The 17,640-nt window shown below is 40.7% G+C and overlaps 5 protein-coding genes across 7 annotated transcripts; 3 read left to right on the top strand and 2 right to left on the bottom strand.

Annotated features, from left to right (window-relative positions):
• Nucleotides 1–22: 22 nt before the first annotated feature.
• On the top strand, nt 23–2,015 carry LOC115747352 (putative UDP-rhamnose:rhamnosyltransferase 1). The gene is made up of 2 exons (XM_048273062.1): nt 23–892; nt 929–2,015. Exons 1-2 carry the CDS (start codon nt 478–480, stop codon nt 1,897–1,899), a joined length of 1,386 nt encoding a protein of 461 aa, XP_048129019.1. The 5' UTR covers nt 23–477; the 3' UTR covers nt 1,900–2,015.
• Nucleotides 1,229–4,957, bottom strand: LOC115747351 (fructose-1,6-bisphosphatase, chloroplastic). 2 transcript variants are annotated; one of them, XM_048272343.1, is made up of 4 exons: nt 4,285–4,957; nt 3,008–3,404; nt 2,329–2,729; nt 1,229–1,854 (listed from the first exon to the last, which is right to left on the bottom strand). In XM_048272343.1, the coding sequence occupies exons 1-3, from the start codon at nt 4,696–4,698 to the stop codon at nt 2,329–2,331; spliced, it is 1,212 nt and encodes a 403-aa protein (XP_048128300.1). In that variant the 5' UTR covers nt 4,699–4,957; the 3' UTR covers nt 1,229–1,854. The 2 variants fall into 2 exon arrangements, with proteins under 2 accessions (XP_048128300.1, XP_048128301.1); XM_048272344.1 differs by lacking the exon at nt 1,229–1,854 and adding an exon at nt 2,092–2,163.
• An 820-nt stretch (nt 4,958–5,777) lies between these two features.
• Nucleotides 5,778–7,743, top strand: LOC115747312 (nicotinamidase 1-like). The gene is made up of 5 exons (XM_030683425.2): nt 5,778–6,053; nt 6,467–6,650; nt 6,862–6,995; nt 7,122–7,307; nt 7,417–7,743. The coding sequence occupies exons 1-5, from the start codon at nt 5,913–5,915 to the stop codon at nt 7,507–7,509; spliced, it is 738 nt and encodes a 245-aa protein (XP_030539285.1). The 5' UTR covers nt 5,778–5,912; the 3' UTR covers nt 7,510–7,743.
• A 1,198-nt stretch (nt 7,744–8,941) lies between these two features.
• On the top strand, nt 8,942–11,547 carry LOC115747310 (60S ribosomal export protein NMD3). 2 transcript variants are annotated; one of them, XM_030683421.2, is made up of 2 exons: nt 8,942–9,088; nt 9,681–11,547. In XM_030683421.2, the coding sequence occupies exon 2, from the start codon at nt 9,700–9,702 to the stop codon at nt 11,218–11,220; it is 1,521 nt and encodes a 506-aa protein (XP_030539281.1). In that variant the 5' UTR covers nt 8,942–9,088; nt 9,681–9,699; the 3' UTR covers nt 11,221–11,547. The 2 variants fall into 2 exon arrangements, with proteins under 2 accessions (XP_030539281.1, XP_030539283.1); XM_030683423.2 differs by having other exon boundaries at nt 8,966–9,088; nt 9,691–11,547.
• Nucleotides 11,548–12,329: 782 nt separating this feature from the next.
• On the bottom strand, nt 12,330–16,945 carry LOC115747311 (guanosine nucleotide diphosphate dissociation inhibitor At5g09550). Its single transcript, XM_030683424.2, has 13 exons — nt 16,669–16,945; nt 16,514–16,576; nt 16,340–16,423; nt 15,990–16,097; nt 15,689–15,861; nt 15,463–15,574; nt 14,634–14,714; nt 14,488–14,550; nt 14,232–14,333; nt 13,973–14,097; nt 13,297–13,507; nt 12,767–12,841; nt 12,330–12,509 (listed from the first exon to the last, which is right to left on the bottom strand). Exons 1-13 carry the CDS (start codon nt 16,753–16,755, stop codon nt 12,456–12,458), a joined length of 1,338 nt encoding a protein of 445 aa, XP_030539284.1. The 5' UTR covers nt 16,756–16,945; the 3' UTR covers nt 12,330–12,455.
• Between the last annotated feature and the right edge of the window lie 695 nt (nt 16,946–17,640).

The following is a 17,640-nucleotide window of genomic DNA, read 5'->3' as shown; positions in this document are numbered from 1 at the left end:
ATGAATTTAACCACCTATTTTAGCGGAAAATAAAGTTCTTCTTCCATGTCAGGATGTTATTAATACACCAATTACCATCTTACATACTCAAAGTGATTATAAAAAAGCTCATGAAGAAAACAGTAGGTGATTTATTCCAACTACTTGGGTAGAAGCTTTCATGTAATATTCGAATTCTCATGATATCTGAAGTAGTTGCAAGGTACTGATGGGAGGAATGTTGGGCAACATTCCTCCCATCAGCAGCAGCATAAAGGAGTTGAACAGAGCATAATCTTCAACTGGAAGAACAAAGCATATATGCATAAGAGGACTGTTGAGTAAGTGACGGGGCAAGATACTCTGCTTCAGTTGATTTTCTGGAGGCGCGAATCTCATGCCAAGAATATGCCAAGAACAGTAATATTTAAATGATCAACACGAAACAAGTTTCATAAAAACAGGATTAACGTCTATGCATTTGCAGAGAAGACACAAATGGCTTCCAAACAATATGAGATAATGATGTTCCCATGGTTGGCATTTGGCCACATCCTGCCATTTTTCGAATTGGCCAAGAGATTGGCTTCCAAGGGGATCCATATTTCCTTCATCTCTACTCCCAGAAATATACAGAGACTGCCTCCAATTCCCGATTACTTAATTGAAAACATAAACCTTGTCCAGATCCCACTGACATCAGTCGATGGTCTGCCGGAGAATTCCGAGGCTACTATAGACTTGCAATTGGAGTGCACTGAGTATCTCAGGAAGGCCTGCGACGGGTTACACGAGGCACTAGAGCAGCTCTTGTGCGAGATTTCGCCGGACTTAATCCTATTTGATTTTGTTCAGTGCTGGATCCCAAAAATCGCCGCCAAATTCCGCGTGCCTTCCGGATATTTTAGTGCATAAGCTGCTTGTACGCTTGCATTTTTAGGGCCACCAGCAGAGCTCGAGTCATTTGGCCGGAGAAAGAAGCCGGAAGATTTTGCAGCAACTCCAGACTGGTTTCCTTTAACTTCATTGGTGTCTCGAGGTCCTCACCAGGCACAAAAGATGTTCAGGAACTTATACTTTCCTGATAAATCCAGCCTGTCAGGCGGCCAAAGGTGGGCAGCGACTCTACATGGTTGTGAATTTGTTGCTGTGAGAAGCTGCTCGGAGCTTGAAGGTGAATATCTAAACCTCATTAGAGGACTCTACCAGAAACCAGTAGTGTCAGTAGGTTTATTGCCACCAATACCCAAGCACAAAATATCTGATCAGGCAACTAGCTCAAATTGGTCACATATCTCCAAATGGTTGGACAAACAAGCTAGAAAGTCCGTCGTGTTTGTGGGATTTGGAACAGAATACAAAATGCCTCCGGAGGAAATCCGCGAGTTGGCATACGGGCTCGAGCTCTCCGAGATGCCTTTCTTCTGGATCCTCAGGATGCCCGGTGGACTAGAGTTTGATAGCTCTGAACTGCTTCCTGATGGGTTCCTGGTGAGAACTTCCAAGCGGAGTATGGTTTCGATAGGGTGGGTGCCACAATTGGCAATTCTTGGTCATCCTGCTATCGGAGGGTGTCTGTACCATTCTGGGTGGAGTTCTATCATCGAGTCACTTGGATTTGGTCATCCACAGATTTTGATGCCCATGGTAGATGACCAGGGCCTTAACGCGAAGCTGTTAGTGGAAAAAGGGGTCGGGTTTGAGGTACCCAGAAATGAAGATGGATCATTTCACAGAGATGCAGTTGCCAAGTCCATCAGACTTGTGATGCTGGAAGATCAGGGAGAAGGATTGAGAGTGAAGGCAGCTCATACACAGAAAATTTTCGCCGACCAGGATCTTCACGACAGTTACATCAACAATTTTGTAGAGTTCCTGTACAGCCGCAGAAAAGTACCATCACATACCCACGATAGGTAAAAAGTTGTCGTATCTTGGCAGAGAGGCATTACTGTCTGCATTATCATTGAGGAATGAAGAGTTCTAGTTCATGTAATTAGGAGCATGCCATTTTCAGTTATTAGGTGTGTGTGGTATTCTTGCTCTAGTTATGGGAGAGGGATCTAAATGAGTACAAGGCAATGACAGTTGTTATCACACTTCAGTGACTTAGACAAAGCAAAATGCCAATCCTTGATCACGTATCATCTGATAAAGCTCAAGAGGAAAGTTGATTTCATTGCCCTGTCGTTTAACAATGCACAAAAAGTCGGTCCTAGTTTGACATGCTTGAACTAGGAATTGCTGATTTTACATTTAGTAAAGTACGCATTGAGTGACTCGATCCCAAAACAGTATCAGGTAGAGTACCATAGCAACGAGACTCATCAGACCAACACAAGTGGGTACCTATACTTCATATCCAGGATTTACTTTTTGCTGAACATCTCCGTAGCTCTCCAATTCTTCAATGTCCTCCGGACTGCCCAAAAACAGTGGCAACCTTTGATGCAACTTCACGGGTTGGATAGAAAGAATCCTACTTTTGCCGTCAGAGCCCTTGCCACCCGCCTGCTCTACAAGAAAGCTTAAAGGATTTGCCTCGTAAACCAAACGCAGGTGGTCTCTAGGATTCATTGCCACGCCACCATAAAGCAGAGTGCGATGAAAATCAGCCACCAGAGAGCATATATAGCGTGCTGAATATTTCTTGGGGTATCTTCCTTTCCCTTGCCGAACAGTGTCAATATACCGCCTTAAACCATTCGGCCAATCAAAATATCTCGCATCATTTACAGAATAAATTTGCCCTGACACCAGAAGGGAAAAAAGTTAGAAAAGCTTCCATTTTGGCTCCATAAATTTTCCTGTTCAAGAATGTCTCAATCATCAGTGCAACATATTATTGGAAAATTCAGGGGCTATGGTTGGAACGAGGATCAAGTTCAGTCAGCATATTTCACCCTTAACTGAAAAATGCAAAATCGTGTAGAAATTTCCCAGGAACCATACATCTGGACTGCTGCTAATATGAATTTTTCAACTTTTGAACTTCAGCTCTATCAGATTGATCATAAGATAAAATTACCTCTAGGAGGAATTTTGATGTTTGGATGAGTTAGAATGAAGTCTCCTGTAGACTGATCCAGAGTAAAAGCATGTGTTCCGGAACCAAAGGTAGCACAAAGAATCGTGGCTGAAGAATAGAGAACATAAGCAGAAGCTACAAGCCTGGTTCCACTCTGCAGTGAGTTCAGCTGAGCCTTCTCATCCATAGGTAAATGATCAAGTTCCACGAGCCGATTATATATGCCGAAAATGGTTCCTGTGGGAATGGAGGCGTCAATGTTCCTAGAACCATCTAAGGGATCCGTTACCACAACAAATGGGCCATCATCAGTTATCCAAACTGGAGCATCATCTTCTTCTGAAGCCATGACAGCAACTTTTCCAGAATTCCTTAAAGATGACAAGATAATTTCATTCTGCGCAATGAAGACATAGCCATCAGACATATTTTGTTTCTCTTCTTAGCAACTATATGGTCTTGAAATAACTGCTATCAGTTAACAATACAACTATACTCAAACATCATCATCATCATCATGAAGATCTGCAATCTAGACCAGCTTCTTACAATTGCAAGCAGTAGGAGCTAGAAGGCTGAAGTCAGATTGCTTTTCAACTAGTGGAATCAAACATCTGTTCTATACCAAGTCTAAGCAAGCTCTTTCGGAGTATATAAGGGCTACCACTCAACCCCATGTCAATATGGGGTAGATACCAAGCCAACCAGCCCCCAACTACTAAATTAGGGAGACTTTATTGACCCCAAAAATATCGGCAATCACTTCAGAACTTATTTTCTAGCTGTCAATCACAATGAAATTCGATCATGCCATGCATGCAGCAAACATTTATTTACAGAGTGCCCATTTGCCAACGCAACCAAAAACCAGTGGTGGAATTTGCCCCTGCTACAATATAATCAGTAGTTACGAGCCAAATTCTGTAGCTTGAGTTCAACTTTGCCTCGCTGAAAGTTGCTACAATTTCGAACTGTGATAGAGAAAAGTATTGGCCCTTCATGTCACACAAAAGTCCTGAAAATATGCTTCCTGAAATTTTTCTAAGAAGCTAACTTCTGCCACATAAATCTTCAAGCTTTTGAGCGACACGTTTAGGCGATGTGACAGAGTCCCATTCAGAAGTACCATAATCACATAAAAACCTCCAGAAATCTGCAAAAAGAGCACTGGACTCCAACAAGTGACATTGACAGGAATCATGATAGCAGACATATGCTGTACCCAACGGAGCAAAACAACAAAAAAGACACAGGTCGAACTGAACAACTTCACCCACAGAGACAATGTCCAGAGGCTTTGGGGCATCTCTGCCTGATTCACCATCCACCCCACCAACAAGACTTGCTTGCTTTCCTAAGCTGGAATTGAAAGGAGAAGCCACAAGAGAAGCAATCCTCTTGCAAGCATACTGTATGTGATCAAACAGCAGGACCAAATCATCTCCCACACCAATCCCGGCCGTACCCACGAACTCTACCAATGTGCGGTATTCACTTTGGCTCTCCGTTGCACCGCCGGCCACACGGCACCTCACTGAGAACCCAGGAAGAGAAGCCATTTTCGGGGTGCAAACCCTGTTTCTTACAGGAAAGTTCGGTAGTGTACCAAAATTCTGGGTCTTGGGATTGAAAAGGAGGGACTTTGGAGAGGTCGACGGAAGTGGGTATTCGAGGGTCGTGGATAATTGCATAGTAATAGTTCCGAGAACTGAGATTCAGTGAAGGTCAAATCAAAATCGCGGATGTGGTAGCTCCATGGGAAGTAAAAGAAGACCTTCCCATCGAAGTTTTGACAGAAGAAGAAGACGATTTTACTTGATTGAAGTTGAGATGGAGATGATTCTATCCGCAGATGATTCATGGCCAGGCGACGGTCAGCAGTAGCAAGTAAGTGGAGAGATTATCTTGGCGGCATTGGGTAGCAGAAGACCACTATGGGTCCAAATTTTTCTTATTTTTGTTCTTTTCATGTTTCTCTCTCTCTCTCTCTGTCTTCTTAATTTGTATTAACAGAATGTATGTTATTATTATTCAATAATTTTGATTAACACCCGTGTCTACAAAAAAAGTCTTACCCAAAAGGGTTTTCTTAATAAAAGGATTTTTTTTATTTAAAGATAGAGGAATTCAAAAACATAGGGACGAGGTAGAGGATGATTGAATGCACGATCTCATAAAGTAGTCATTCAACTCAATAAAGACCCGAAAAAACAAAAAACTCAATAAAGCAAAAAGTAATCATTTATCATCTCAACTTTGAATTAATGACTTCTATCGAATAAGAAGTACTTTTTTTTTTGTTGTGCAAATTTCTTAAGCCGATAAAAAAGGTGAGACCAATTTTAGAACATTGACAATGGATTCGTTTAACGAATAATGAATGTTTTAGAAAATATTCGGTTGAAAATAATTCCTTCGTTTATAATAATCATTATCCACGAATGTGGACTTTTTGTTTGTAAAAAAGAAAGTTTTTTTTTTTTTTGGCCGAATGTAAAAAAGAAAGTTAAGAGGCTGCTTTTATGATAACATCAAGAAATATGGCAATACAAATGTGACAGCAAAAATTGAAAATTGGATGATGCAACAATAGAATCCGTCCAACTCGATCAAACGGTCATACACGCCGCTTTGCTTTAATCTAACGGTTAGAAGATGATGACCGCACGAACAAGGCGACAAGGTTCGGCTGCAGGGACCCTCACGCTTTCATTTTTGTCCGAGTTTAGCTTTATCCTATGACGTTTCCCCATGACACACACCCCCGCTTTTGACTTTGCCAGAAAAAGTTGCAAAATTTTTCTGTGTCTCTGCTTGATCTTGATCTTTTGTAATTCATGTGACCCATACTCTGTAGCTCTCTCTACATCCCTCTTGGGTAAAAGAAGAGCAAGGAAAGAGAATCATGGTGTCTCAGACGGTTGATCTACTCAGGAGCGAGCTTCCACTTGAGCAAGGAAGTGTGGTCCTGGGTGAAGATGGAGAGACGGGGCTTGTTCTTGTGGACATCATCAATGGCTTTTGCACCGTCGGTGCTGGGAATCTTGTGAGTGAAGCTTAAAGATCTGTATCTTGTCAGCTCCTTTTGCATCATTGAACTATGCTTTTGGATTGATGTTTTGTGCCAAGATAGCCATCATAGCTCGACGATTGATGTAGTAGGGGACTTATGGCGGCAAGTGTCGATCAATGAGTGAGTCTCATCAAGACTTGTCAATAAATACGTATCTATAGGGCGTTTGCACCCGTTTATTTAAAGGACGCATGGCAAGTGTTTGTGTTGATGTCTATGTTATATATGCTGGCTGATTGCGCATCTTTACTGGGTTTATTTGCTCATGGGTATGGGACTTCCATAAAAAAAAAAAATAGTCGATATCTGCCCGAAGTTTTTATCTTCGATGTGGGATTTGGAGATCTTGAGAGCTTATCATTATGGGTTTGGTGTTTGTAATTCAGGCTCCCAGAGAGCCCAACGAGCAGATCTCGAGCATGGTAGAAGAGTCTTCGAGGCTGGCCAGGTTGTTCTGCGACAAGAAATGGCCTGTTCTCGCATTTCTTGATTCTCACCAACCCGACAAGCCTGAGGACCCTTATCCTCCTCATTGTATCACTGGCACTGATGAATCGAATCTGGTCCCCGGTAAGCTCTCCAGTATCTTATGGAGTAATCTGGAGTTAGCTATTTTGATCTATGTGCATGTTTGTGTAGTAGAAGTGAAAACTTTGATCGTGTGGTGGTGTCATCTCGTTCAGTGATCATTGTTCTGAGAATGAATGAGATGTGGTAGTAATTACTAATCGCTCACACGAATGCACGCAAGCACATGTTGATTGGTTTTGTCAAATTGCAGCGCTGAGATGGATAGAGAAAGAACCGAATGTGACGATTAGGCGCAAAGATTGCTATGATGGGTATTTAGGTTCATTTGAGAGTGACGGCTCCAACGTGTTTGTGGATTGGGTCAAGAAGAATCAGATCAAAACTGTGAGTATCCATGATCTACTTTTCCCCTGTTCCCATTACATCCAACTTAAATAGCCTCCCTAACCGAAGGAGGAGTTCACCATACCATTACTTCGACTAAAGTAGCCATTTCTGTGCCTTGTGAAGATGCTGGTGGTTGGGATATGTACAGACATATGCGTGCTGGACTTTGTTTGCTCAACCTTATCAGCTAGAAACCTCGGCTTCCTCAAACCACTGAAGGATGTAATCGTGTATTCGCGGGGTTGTGCCACCTTCGACGTTCCTCTCCATATTGCTCGAAACACAAAAGGAGCCATGGCTCATCCGCAAGTACCATCTCGCACTATGCCTCTGCATGCCATCCTAACATACTTTCGACGTACTTTCCAAGCAAAGCATCGGGTAAACGTCTTACGCTTGATTGAATTGTCATTGGCAGGAAATGATGCATCATGTAGGCCTGTACATGGCTAAGGAAAGGGGAGCCAAGATAGTTGATCAAGTGTCTCTGGGTGGAAAGGAGGAGCCATAAGCCCATCACAGCTATGTAGAAATACGAATATGGCGATGCCACACAATACTACATAGCTCACGTGTGTACACAATGCCCCCAGCTCATTCCATGTCCGGTTGAATTTCTCGGAGACATATGATAAAACAGGAATGATAGAGACAAATTTAGTGCAGATTCCACGCTTTTCATGTCCGATAGAAGCTTGGAGCAATAAGTGGACGCTCAATAAAACATGTTGTGCTTATGTTTTTAGTCTTGATCTTGTGCCGATCTTGTGCCATACTTTTAGTTCTCATTTGAGGGCACTTCTGGGTCCCGTGTAGAAATTATGGCCACCCCATCTCGTATGCAAAAGTGACTGGCTATTTGTGGACAATTTAGCGATGTAAAAAGCAACTTACGACTCATAAGATAATTTTTGCATTTCGCGGCGCAAATGAGAGGAAGCGGAAATATTTAGGACTGGATATTTTACGGTTCGGGAAGTTATTTTACAAACACAAAATATAAATTACGTGCATCATTTTGCATTTACGATAGAATAAGATATGTTACAACCATTTGATTTTTTTTAGCATTTTACTATAAATAAGTATAATTACGCTCATCAACGATGAACGTTCACTCAATCTACCAAGTGCAAGAGTAATTACTACATTTAAGATTAATTAAATCTTACTAGGTAAATTACTGCTTTGATTTACTTCTTGTAAGATAAATTGCTTTGCTTAAGAGATGTTACTGTGTAAGTTACTCGTTTTGAGGATTACAATACTGTAATTTTCCTCAAGTTGTCGTAACTGATAGTTTATACCGGTTAGTGATTTTCCATTATTAATAGTAAATTTCTTTTGTGCTATATAACATGTCAATGCTATCACCTAATAACTATCCAGTAACATTGTAATTTTCCTCAATAGGTCATCACTTACGACTATTGTTGTTAATATAACACCTCCAATAACTAAAATTTGTTAATAATATTCCCTTTTCGAGTAGTGACTTATCTATAAAGTTCGTAAAATTAAAATGATGTCATTTGGTAATTGACCATTATCATAGTAACTTAATCTTAAATAACCGTAAGCCGTAGGACCTATAACCACAAATGAGTAATTGACCACAATAATTGTGAATCACCTCTAAAGTTCCAAGTAAATTACACTTAGTAATCTACCTTTACAAAAGTATAAAACTCTAATCTCTAGTCAAAAGAATTCGTTAAGGCAAAAGATTTCAAGTCAAGTCACTTAATCTACCGGATTGATGATATTCAAAGAAGGATTGGAATATAGATAATATACATAGATTATGATATTGGTCATATTGTAAAAATTACCTAATTTTCAGTTCTTTTTATAATGTACAAATTGCCTAATTATCAGTTCCTTTTATAATTTTTTTCTTTTTTTTTTCCTTTATTTTTTGTTGGGTGTTCTTTTAGCCAGTGACGTGTCCCCTTCCAAGATGTAAGACCGACTTAAAACCCTAGAGGGAGATCAACTCAACTTCTTCCTCCTCCTCCTGTTCTTCTTCAACAATCCTCAATCCAAGCTCCACCGTACTCTTGCGCATCGCGCCGCCAAATTCAAGGAAGGTTTGTTTTTCCCCTCATCTTCTTGGGATGTGTCTTTACATGTCTCCGTTCCTGGGTTCTTCATTTTTGTCTCTTCCGATCGGAATCCGTGGTCAGTGCTTTGCTCTTGTTCAGTTGGTTGTTGTCGAATTCAGCTTGTTCGTGTGTCGCTACATTTCGTTGGCGATGAGGAGCATCGATGAGATTGATTCTCATGTCCCCTGAATAGTTGAGGATTGTGAGATCATTGTTACGAATTTTGTTTATTTGCTGTGATTGGACTTTAGACTGATCACTTTTAATGAAAAAAGTTCTGAATTTTGGACTGCGGAGAACGGTTTTCAGCCAATCCGATTCAAGTTTACGAAGTTATTGCGATAATTAGACTCGGAAATCAAAACTTGATTCAGTTTTAGGAATCCGCGCTCAACGGTCTTGTTCTCACGGGAACAAGCAAAAGCTCGACTGTTGTTAATTGTCCGGAGCTGAAAGTTTAATGAGTAAATTGTATGGTCTTGTTTGCTTCTCTTCTGGCTTAGCTGGTATGCCTGTTGCTTTGATTTCTTCTCTGGATTTTCTGGTTTTCTGATTTTTTTTATCCGTGAATTTTCAGTATAGTGCAGATAGTCAGCATGGCTGAAGAAGCAGGCATGTTTACGGTTCAGCAAACTGTGGGCAGCGTTTTGTGCTGCAAATGTGGCATTCCAATGGTGCCTAATGCAGCCAATATGTGCGTCAAATGTTTGCGGTCTGAGGTTGACATCACAGAAGGTCTACAGAAGCATGTTATAATTACTCATTGTCCTGAATGTGAATGCTACTTGCAGCCTCCAAGAACATGGATTAAAGCACAGTTAGAGTCGAAGGAGCTTTTGACTTTTTGTGTCAAGAGACTGAAGAATATGAATAGAGTCAGGTTAGTCCATGCGGAATTTGTCTGGACTGAACCTCACTCCAAGAGAATTAAGGTGGGGCTAAGAGTTCAGAAGGAGGTTCTAAATGGTGCAATACTTGAGCAAGCCTATGTGGTTGAGTATGTTCAGCAAGAGCACATGTGTGAGTCCTGTTCCAGAGTTCAGGCTAACCCTGATCAGTGGGTTGCTGCTGTTCAACTAAGGCAGCATGTTTCTCACAGAAGGACATTCTTTTACCTGGAGCAATTGATACTCAAGCACGACGCTGCGGCTCATGCCATAAAAATCAAGCAGATGGATCAGGGAATTGACTTTTTCTTTGCCAATCGCAGTCATGGTGTTAAGTTTGTTGAATTTATTGGTAAAGTTGCTCCAGTAAAGAGTCGCAGCGACAAGCAACTTGTGTCTCATGATTCGAAGAGCAACAACTACAACTACAAGCACACTTTCTCAGTTGAGATAAGTCCAATCTGTCGTGAGGACCTTATCTGCCTGCCTCCTAAAGTTGCATTGAGTATGGGAAATTTTGGTCCTCTTGTTATATGCTCAAAAGTTACCAACAGCATTGCTTTACTCGATCCATTTACTCTGAGGCAATGTTTCTTATATGCTGACCAATATTGGAGGACATCATTTAAGTCCCTGCTTACTAGTCGACAGCTTGTCGAGTATATTGTTTTAGATGTGGAGTTGGTATCGTCTGAGGTTAATATTGGTGGCACAAGGTATGCATTAGCTGATGCGCAGGTGGCTCGTGTATCAGATTTCGGGAAGAATGACCGGACTTTCTCCATTAGGACACATCTGGGTCATCTTTTGAGCCCTGGTGACTATGCTCTCGGTTATGACCTTTATGGTACAAATACAAATGACATGGAGCTGGAGAAACACAAAGGCCTCGCACTTCCTGAGGCAATTCTCATAAAGAAGAGCTATGAGGAGAAGCAGCAGCGGAAACGCGGCAAGCCTCGTTCATGGAAGCTTAAATCTCTCAATATGGAGGTTGACGAGACTAGAAACAGGGCCGATGAGGAGAAGGTGAACACTGAGTATGAAGAATTCTTGAGAGATCTCGAGGAAAATCCTGATATCAGGTTCAACATGTCACTATACCGAAATAGAGATTACCAGCCATCCGAGGTGGCATCTGTAACGGATGGGGATCTTCCCTCTGTTCCCTTGGAAGAGTTGTTGGCGGATCTTGATTTGAGCGACAAAGAGATGGAAGACACAGCCTGAGAGAGAGAGAGCTTAAAATTTGTATTAAGAAATTGTAGCCCCTCATTGCTTCTTTGTTTATTTGGGAGATGTGTTACTTTCTTTCCATCAAAAAATGAAATGTTTCAAATTTGTGTTTTTGGAATCAAGTATGAGAGCTGGCAGACATTTCTGCCGTCATTTTTGCCCGATGGCCTTCCATGTTCAGGACTGAGAGCCTGGAAGGCGAATTACATTTGTATCTGCAGCTTGATAGCCAATGGTAAGGTTGGTTTTCAGCCTAAACTCATGACGAGGTGATTCTTTCACACCAACGTTTAATCATAGTCTTTGTCAAGACTTTGAATATATGGCACTACTCTTCTATTTGACTTGGGGCTTTGGCAAATGCGGATTGGGAATTTGTTTCTTCTCTTACATCGGCTGACCCAGTTTTAGCATTACTCTTCTATCGTACAACAATACAACGCGCCATCGTAATTAAGTATCCAAATTTTCGCAATTAGTCTTAAAATCCTTTTAAGACATCGTCAGTCGTTTGTCCTATTAAGTGCACAAGTGCTGTAAAAATTAAGAAGGTTGTAGTGTATCACTGTTGTACCTTAAAAATGTCCCTCTTTTACTTTTCCACGGCTGTGGATTCGAATCCACCAGAATAGATGGTCTTTTCAAGATGAAATGCCCTAGTGTATATAAAAAGGTGAAAAGGGCTCTCATTGTTGCGGAATAAGAAATCTTCATGCCTCAATGCATGTATTCGATTTTTCGGAGCCCGTCCTGGGGCTGCACATTTTTGTCTCATCATCTTGAGTGATCACATGTGAAGATGATTAAATCGACGTTGAATCTTGAATATCAAATTGTTCCCTCTTTGCGTTCCTTTAGATTTCTGAGATGCCTTTGCATATTCACCTTGGATATTGTGAGCTCCCACGCCATGTGAAATTTTGGCATAAGCACCTTAGTAAGATGTGCATTGGAAGGATCTCCCATGTTTTCTGTGCTTTTACTCGTGAACATAAAGGGCTGCTACTTCAGGATCAAAGTGTCGTATATCGGCTAATGATGTCGCTATTTCTGAGTGGTTGTGAAGAAAAATTGTAGTGAAACAACAATCTGAGATAAATGTGCTTCTGAATGTCACATTTTACTGAATTATAAGATGAACGAAAAGAGGAACAAAAAAATTGCCATGTGCAGCAAAAGTTCAGGTCACCGTGCAGGGTAGCCATAGCAAAGGCAGCATTTCAAGAAACTCATTGCCCTGTGGCAGCACTTGCAGCATTCAGGTCAACGGAAAGATTGAGAACCTGTAAAGTCGAAACACTGTTATTATCCAAGTACAAGATGATTAATCCTCTCTTGACAGCATTTGTTGTCATTAGTGACTTGTTAATTACATACGCTTGCTAGGATATGCATAATCACCATATCTGTGCAAATTTGCCAAAAAAAGAGAAACCTGTGCTGCTTCCTGTTGCGTTTGTTCAAATGTTGTACTACTCTATATTATCCTCATTCTTACAGCTTTTTCCAAATAAATGAGAAAAGTATAAAGTCAAGTTACCTTTCCAGTTATTCTACTGTACATCGCAAGCACATCTGTCACTGTGTCCTCAAAATGTGTAGATGCATCATAACTCTGCAAAATTTCGGCTGGTCAGTAATATATCTAGCAACTGCATAACACAAAGCCAAAGCAGGACATTTCGAAGCAGTCAATGTCAGTAAAAACTGTCCTTCCAATTGAGCTATTTACTTCTACCCATTGAATTATTAGCTATATGGAACATATAACAAGTTTCAGTTCCAAGCTATTTTATACTCGGAAGGCGTACCCATTCTACTACTAAAATGACCAGTTTGAAAAACAGCATCCCTGGCAAAAGAACGCAACTACTTGTTAGAGCCATTGAAACTCAAAATACTATCACCTCCTTGTGACTAGAATAAATGAAAGACCCGGCATGGGTAGGGCCAAAATGCGATTCATTCTGAAGTTAAATTTGTGCTTTCTTAAGAAAGTACATAATCGGCAGCATGAAATTTCACCCAAAGTAAACATGCCTAGAGAAGGAGAGAGGGACATCAACTCACAGTTGATATGAAGCAGTTGTCAACTTCATGGTTGTTCGTGGGCACATATCGATCGTATATATCAAAGAATACTTCATCAACGGGACCAAGTAACTCGATACCAGGTTTTAGTTCTTGTTGAGGGTTATCGGTTTCTGCTTCAGCAGTCACAAAAGCTATGTATTTCCCTTTTGGAGCTACATTGTGAGCATAGGAGCAGCAGAACAGGTACCTGAAAGAAAGTTACAAGTTCAACACACATCTTAAACTTCTATATATCTATTTGGAAGTCGATTCTCATGTATTAAATGTTTGATCGAATCAAACTAGGAGCACATAAACAGGGTGCTGGTTCCCTACACCGAGCTTTTCCTGCCGAAAGTTTTACGGCCTCCACATGAAGGATGCCATTACGGGAGAGGCCTTCTCAGACCAATCCAGTTATATCTTCAGATGCTGTAGGCCTTTTCATATTTCCTAAGATCATAATTCTGTCAGACATGTATAGTATGCTTTCTGCCTAGGCTAGAATGTATCTGCTGTGAACCGTGAGTCTGCAGACAAACATGCAAAGCAAGATAGAGAGGTCCCATACAACTTTAAGCAAGATAGGGAGTTCTTCTATAACTTCAATCCATATCCCGAGGGACGCACAGGCAATTTTTTTTTTTTTCAACTACAAGTGAAGAAGACGTACATATCTGATTTACGGCCGAGTTGCTTCTGCGGCAAAATGACTTGTGCTGAGTGAGAATCATTGGTATCCGGGATTGGATGGCTCATTATGCATATAGCACGAGCGACTTTTGCAACCTTCCTGACCTATGAAGTCAAGCCAAAGGCAAAAGACACATGATCAATATGATGCCAGAGCTGCAATGATGGCTTCTTATCAGGTGACCTTCCATGCCAAAATTGTGCCTTTTCATTCTTCTTGACATAATGTGAGAGCTCACCTTATCAGGCAAATATGATGGATCACAAACAACTTTCTTGCACTTAGCAGTTTCCCCTTCAGAACTGACACCGATGACTTTCCCGCTCGCATCAAACTCTACCTGTCATTTGGATTGGCAAACCACAGAGATTAATTCTTTCTCCGGCAACTGCGTTCTCACATTAAACAAATTGGATCTCACTTTTACTCTGACAATTCACATCACTCAGAAAAGTTCAAACTTTCTTCATATGAACATATATCCCCTTACTGACCTTACACTGTGGCTTGTTAAGCATGTAAGTTCCACCATAAACCGCACTAAGACGTGCGAATGCCTGGCAATAGAGCATTTAAGTCACTGCAAAGCACACCATACTTCGTTTTGATGCATGAAAGAGCAATAAGGTTGAGGACAAACCTGAGGTAATTCTCCAAGTCCATACATAGGATAGATATAAGGAGAACCTCCTTGAAAACGTGCCAAAGACTCTGCATAGAGCTTTAGATGACAAAAAGCAAATGGAACTGATTACCATCATATGGCTTTGGCCAAGAGTATTTATTAATCAGCAGCATTTAAGAAGAGATAGCAAGAATATCTACAGGTGGCTAAGGGCACTAATTATGCTCTTTGTACAGATGAAGCTCTTATCTTCTGATGAAGTTTCCCGAGATGCTCAGCCATAATACAATGTTTGTTCAGTCCCTCAATAATCTGGTGTTTGTCGGCATATTTGAAATTTTCAATGCATCAATCTTCACATCATCTGTCAAACTATATGTCAATGTACCAGATTTGCATCTATCGCTCTATCATTATTAACCGAAAATGCCTAAGGGATATGCTTCATTTCGCTGAAGGCAGTCCCATTCGTGATACGAAGAGATAGCAATAATATCTACAAGTGGCAAAGTGCACTATTTTCTTTGCACACATGAAGCTCTCATCTTCTGATGAAGTTTCCCGAAATCCTCGGCCATAATACAATGTTTGTTCAGTCCCCCAATCCTCTGGTGTTTGTCGGCATATTTGGATAGTTTCAATGCATCACTCTTCACGTCATCAGTCGAACTATATGGTAATATTCCAGATGTGTCTATCGCCCCGATGTTAACTGAAAATGCCTAAGAGATATGCTTCATTTTGCAGATGGGAGTCCTATTCGCAACTCAATCAAGCATAGATAAAAATCAGAACAGTCCTTTATATAGGGAATCATTAGGAAGATGGTGGAGAAAATTGGAACCTTCATTCTCTTCACAAAATCCATAGCAGGCTTATCCAAATAACTGTCGTCAATATGAAGTGCCAAGGCATGACCGATAAAATCAATCGTGTCATCTTCTAGCCCGTACTTGCTGCCAAAAGCAAAGGAGAGAGGGACTGAGAGTGATAGAGATATTATACAATTATACCTGTGGATGTATGAAAATTACAAATTCTTATGCAACAGAAAGGCGTGAGGAACATACGAGATAACTTCCCTTGCTGTAACTTTGTTCAGGTCCAAACCTTCATGAGATTTCGGATCACTTTCTTCAAAGTCTTGGACATAAATGAAGAACTTTCGTGCTCGTCGCTTCTCGAAAAGCCCCATTAAAGGCGATTTCAGCGCTTCAACATCAGTGGCTGGAACTTTATAAATCTAGAGTCAAGATGGCCTTGTATTAGTCTCACTTCAGACCATGAAAAATTTCGACTTATGACTTCACAAATTTGAGAGATTTTTCACTAGAAAGAATGAAAATCGCAACATGAAGGCGTGTTACGTACCTTTCCTTTGTTATAGACAAAGCTACCGTCCACAACCTTGAAGTTCAGATACTTTGTGACATCCGTGTGAATGAGAACGCGCACCAGAGCACCATTAGCCATTGTGAACTGGAAAAAGCACGTAAGGAAAAAAAAAAATATCATTGCAACAATGCATGCATTCAAAAAACCTTCAAACCAATGGGCGAAATATATGTTATAAATGTCAAGAATAAGTGAAAGAGTGTGCTTTGATGATGTGATTCCAACGTTTCTAACAACGGACAACTTGCATTTGAGCAGAGATGCAAACAAGCTTAAAATCTTTGCATAATGCATAGTGTAGATACGAGATTGTATATTGTCACTACCTTAGGAATCATATCAACATTGTATTCTTTGCTTGGTCCCAAACTTTCGGGAGGCTTGTCATTTCCCCTGAAACGCTTCCAGAGCTATTTGCAGCAGAAAAAGACTTATCATCAATTTATGAAATTGCCGAAGCAGTCTCAATTTTTGTTTTCACACAAGGCTAAAAGCTTCACCTGGTTAAGATTGAGTGAGGTTGATTCGCCTCCATAGTAGTCATTCTTGTCCATGTGTAGGACCTGTTTTGATCAACAAAACTCAGGGAACCACATATCAGATACCATAAGATCAATGCCAAACCAGGTAAAGATCTCAACTTGACATTACAAACCTTGAGACCATCAACTGAGAGGAGGCCACTGAGAATGCATTCCTTGAGACCTGTCCCGAGAACGATCACATCATACTCCTCATCCATGGCGGCCGGTTGCGGCTTCGAGGCAACGGAGATTGCGAATGGAAATGGTGAGTGACTATTGTTGGCCTTGGCAGAGCAGAGATTGGTGATGTGGGTGATGATTAATATGGTTCTTGCTACATAAAAGACCTGGTCTTTAGCGGGAAAAGCTGCTATGTTTCCGCTTCTTGAGGCAAGTGGAGAATTACAAGACCGTTTGTGGTGGTTTTTAATTTGACTCATGGAATAAATCTGAGATGAAAAAGAACAAGGGCAAATCAATTGTCTTAGACAGGATATAACCTAACATAAACTAAAACTTTGGCCTTTTTCCTTTTATGAATTGGATGACTTTATCAAATTCAATTACATTAATTGATTTTTCCAAGTCCATAGATTTAGATAGAGTTTTCAACCAAAAAAAGAAAAAGATTTAGATAGAGCAGGGAAAAAAAAACCGTTGTTCAAGCAAGTCAATTCCATTGTAAAGACAGTAGAGAAATTCTTGTACTTACTGGTAGCTCCATTAACAAGTGATTTGGCAACGTCATATGGTGTATGCAAATGAACCAATCACTTTGTTCCCGGGTTTCACTTGCATAAACTTACAATAATAAGATCTTGCACAAATCCCTCGATCTTAGTAAAAATCATAGTAATTCTGGCATTATTTGGTGCAGTATTCATTCCATATGAGATGAGAGGAACCGATAATTCCATGGTGCTTTCTTTCAAAACTGTGTCCCTTTATTTCTTGATGAGTGATTGTCGTATCAATTGGCGAGAAATTGCTGGTTAATGCGAGTCCGTCAAGTATACTCTTCGCATGTTGCTGCCAGCCGGTACATAATGACCTTCGCAGTCGCAATGCCCAAAAGGAATAGCATGGTCACTTAGCACAGTGCC

The sequence above is a fragment of the Rhodamnia argentea genome, chromosome 11 (assembly GCF_020921035.1).
Source record: "Rhodamnia argentea isolate NSW1041297 chromosome 11, ASM2092103v1, whole genome shotgun sequence".
Lineage (NCBI taxonomy): Eukaryota > Viridiplantae > Streptophyta > Magnoliopsida > Myrtales > Myrtaceae > Rhodamnia > Rhodamnia argentea.
Note: the sequence above shows the minus strand (reverse complement) of the source record. Positions and strands in the feature narration are given on the sequence as shown.

Bases quoted from the DNA above. Each gene is read 5' to 3' on its own strand.
- LOC115747352 (XM_048273062.1), top strand. From the start codon at position 478: ATGGCTTCCAAACAATATGAGATAATGATGTTCCCATGGTTGGCATTT. The intron at 893-928 runs AAGCTGCTTGTA...TAGGGCCACCAG, and splicing joins TTCCGGATATTTTAGTGCAT to CAGAGCTCGAGTCATTTGGC.
- LOC115747351 (XM_048272343.1), bottom strand. From the start codon at position 4,698: ATGCAATTATCCACGACCCTCGAATACCCACTTCCGTCGACCTCTCCA. The intron at 3,405-4,284 runs GTGGGTGAAGTT...TTCATTGCGCAG, and splicing joins AGCCTCTGGACATTGTCTCT to AATGAAATTATCTTGTCATC. The intron at 2,730-3,007 runs GTAATTTTATCT...TTCTGGTGTCAG, and splicing joins CATCAAAATTCCTCCTAGAG to GGCAAATTTATTCTGTAAAT.
- LOC115747312 (XM_030683425.2), top strand. From the start codon at position 5,913: ATGGTGTCTCAGACGGTTGATCTACTCAGGAGCGAGCTTCCACTTGAG. The intron at 6,996-7,121 runs GTGAGTATCCAT...TGCCTTGTGAAG, and splicing joins AGAAGAATCAGATCAAAACT to ATGCTGGTGGTTGGGATATG. The intron at 7,308-7,416 runs GTACCATCTCGC...TGTCATTGGCAG, and splicing joins GAGCCATGGCTCATCCGCAA to GAAATGATGCATCATGTAGG.
- LOC115747310 (XM_030683421.2), top strand. From the start codon at position 9,700: ATGGCTGAAGAAGCAGGCATGTTTACGGTTCAGCAAACTGTGGGCAGC.
- LOC115747311 (XM_030683424.2), bottom strand. From the start codon at position 16,755: ATGGATGAGGAGTATGATGTGATCGTTCTCGGGACAGGTCTCAAGGAA. The intron at 16,098-16,339 runs GTAGTGACAATA...TGCTTTTTCCAG, and splicing joins ATGTTGATATGATTCCTAAG to TTCACAATGGCTAATGGTGC. The intron at 12,842-13,296 runs GTGAGTTGATGT...GAAATTTTGCAG, and splicing joins ACAACTGCTTCATATCAACT to AGTTATGATGCATCTACACA.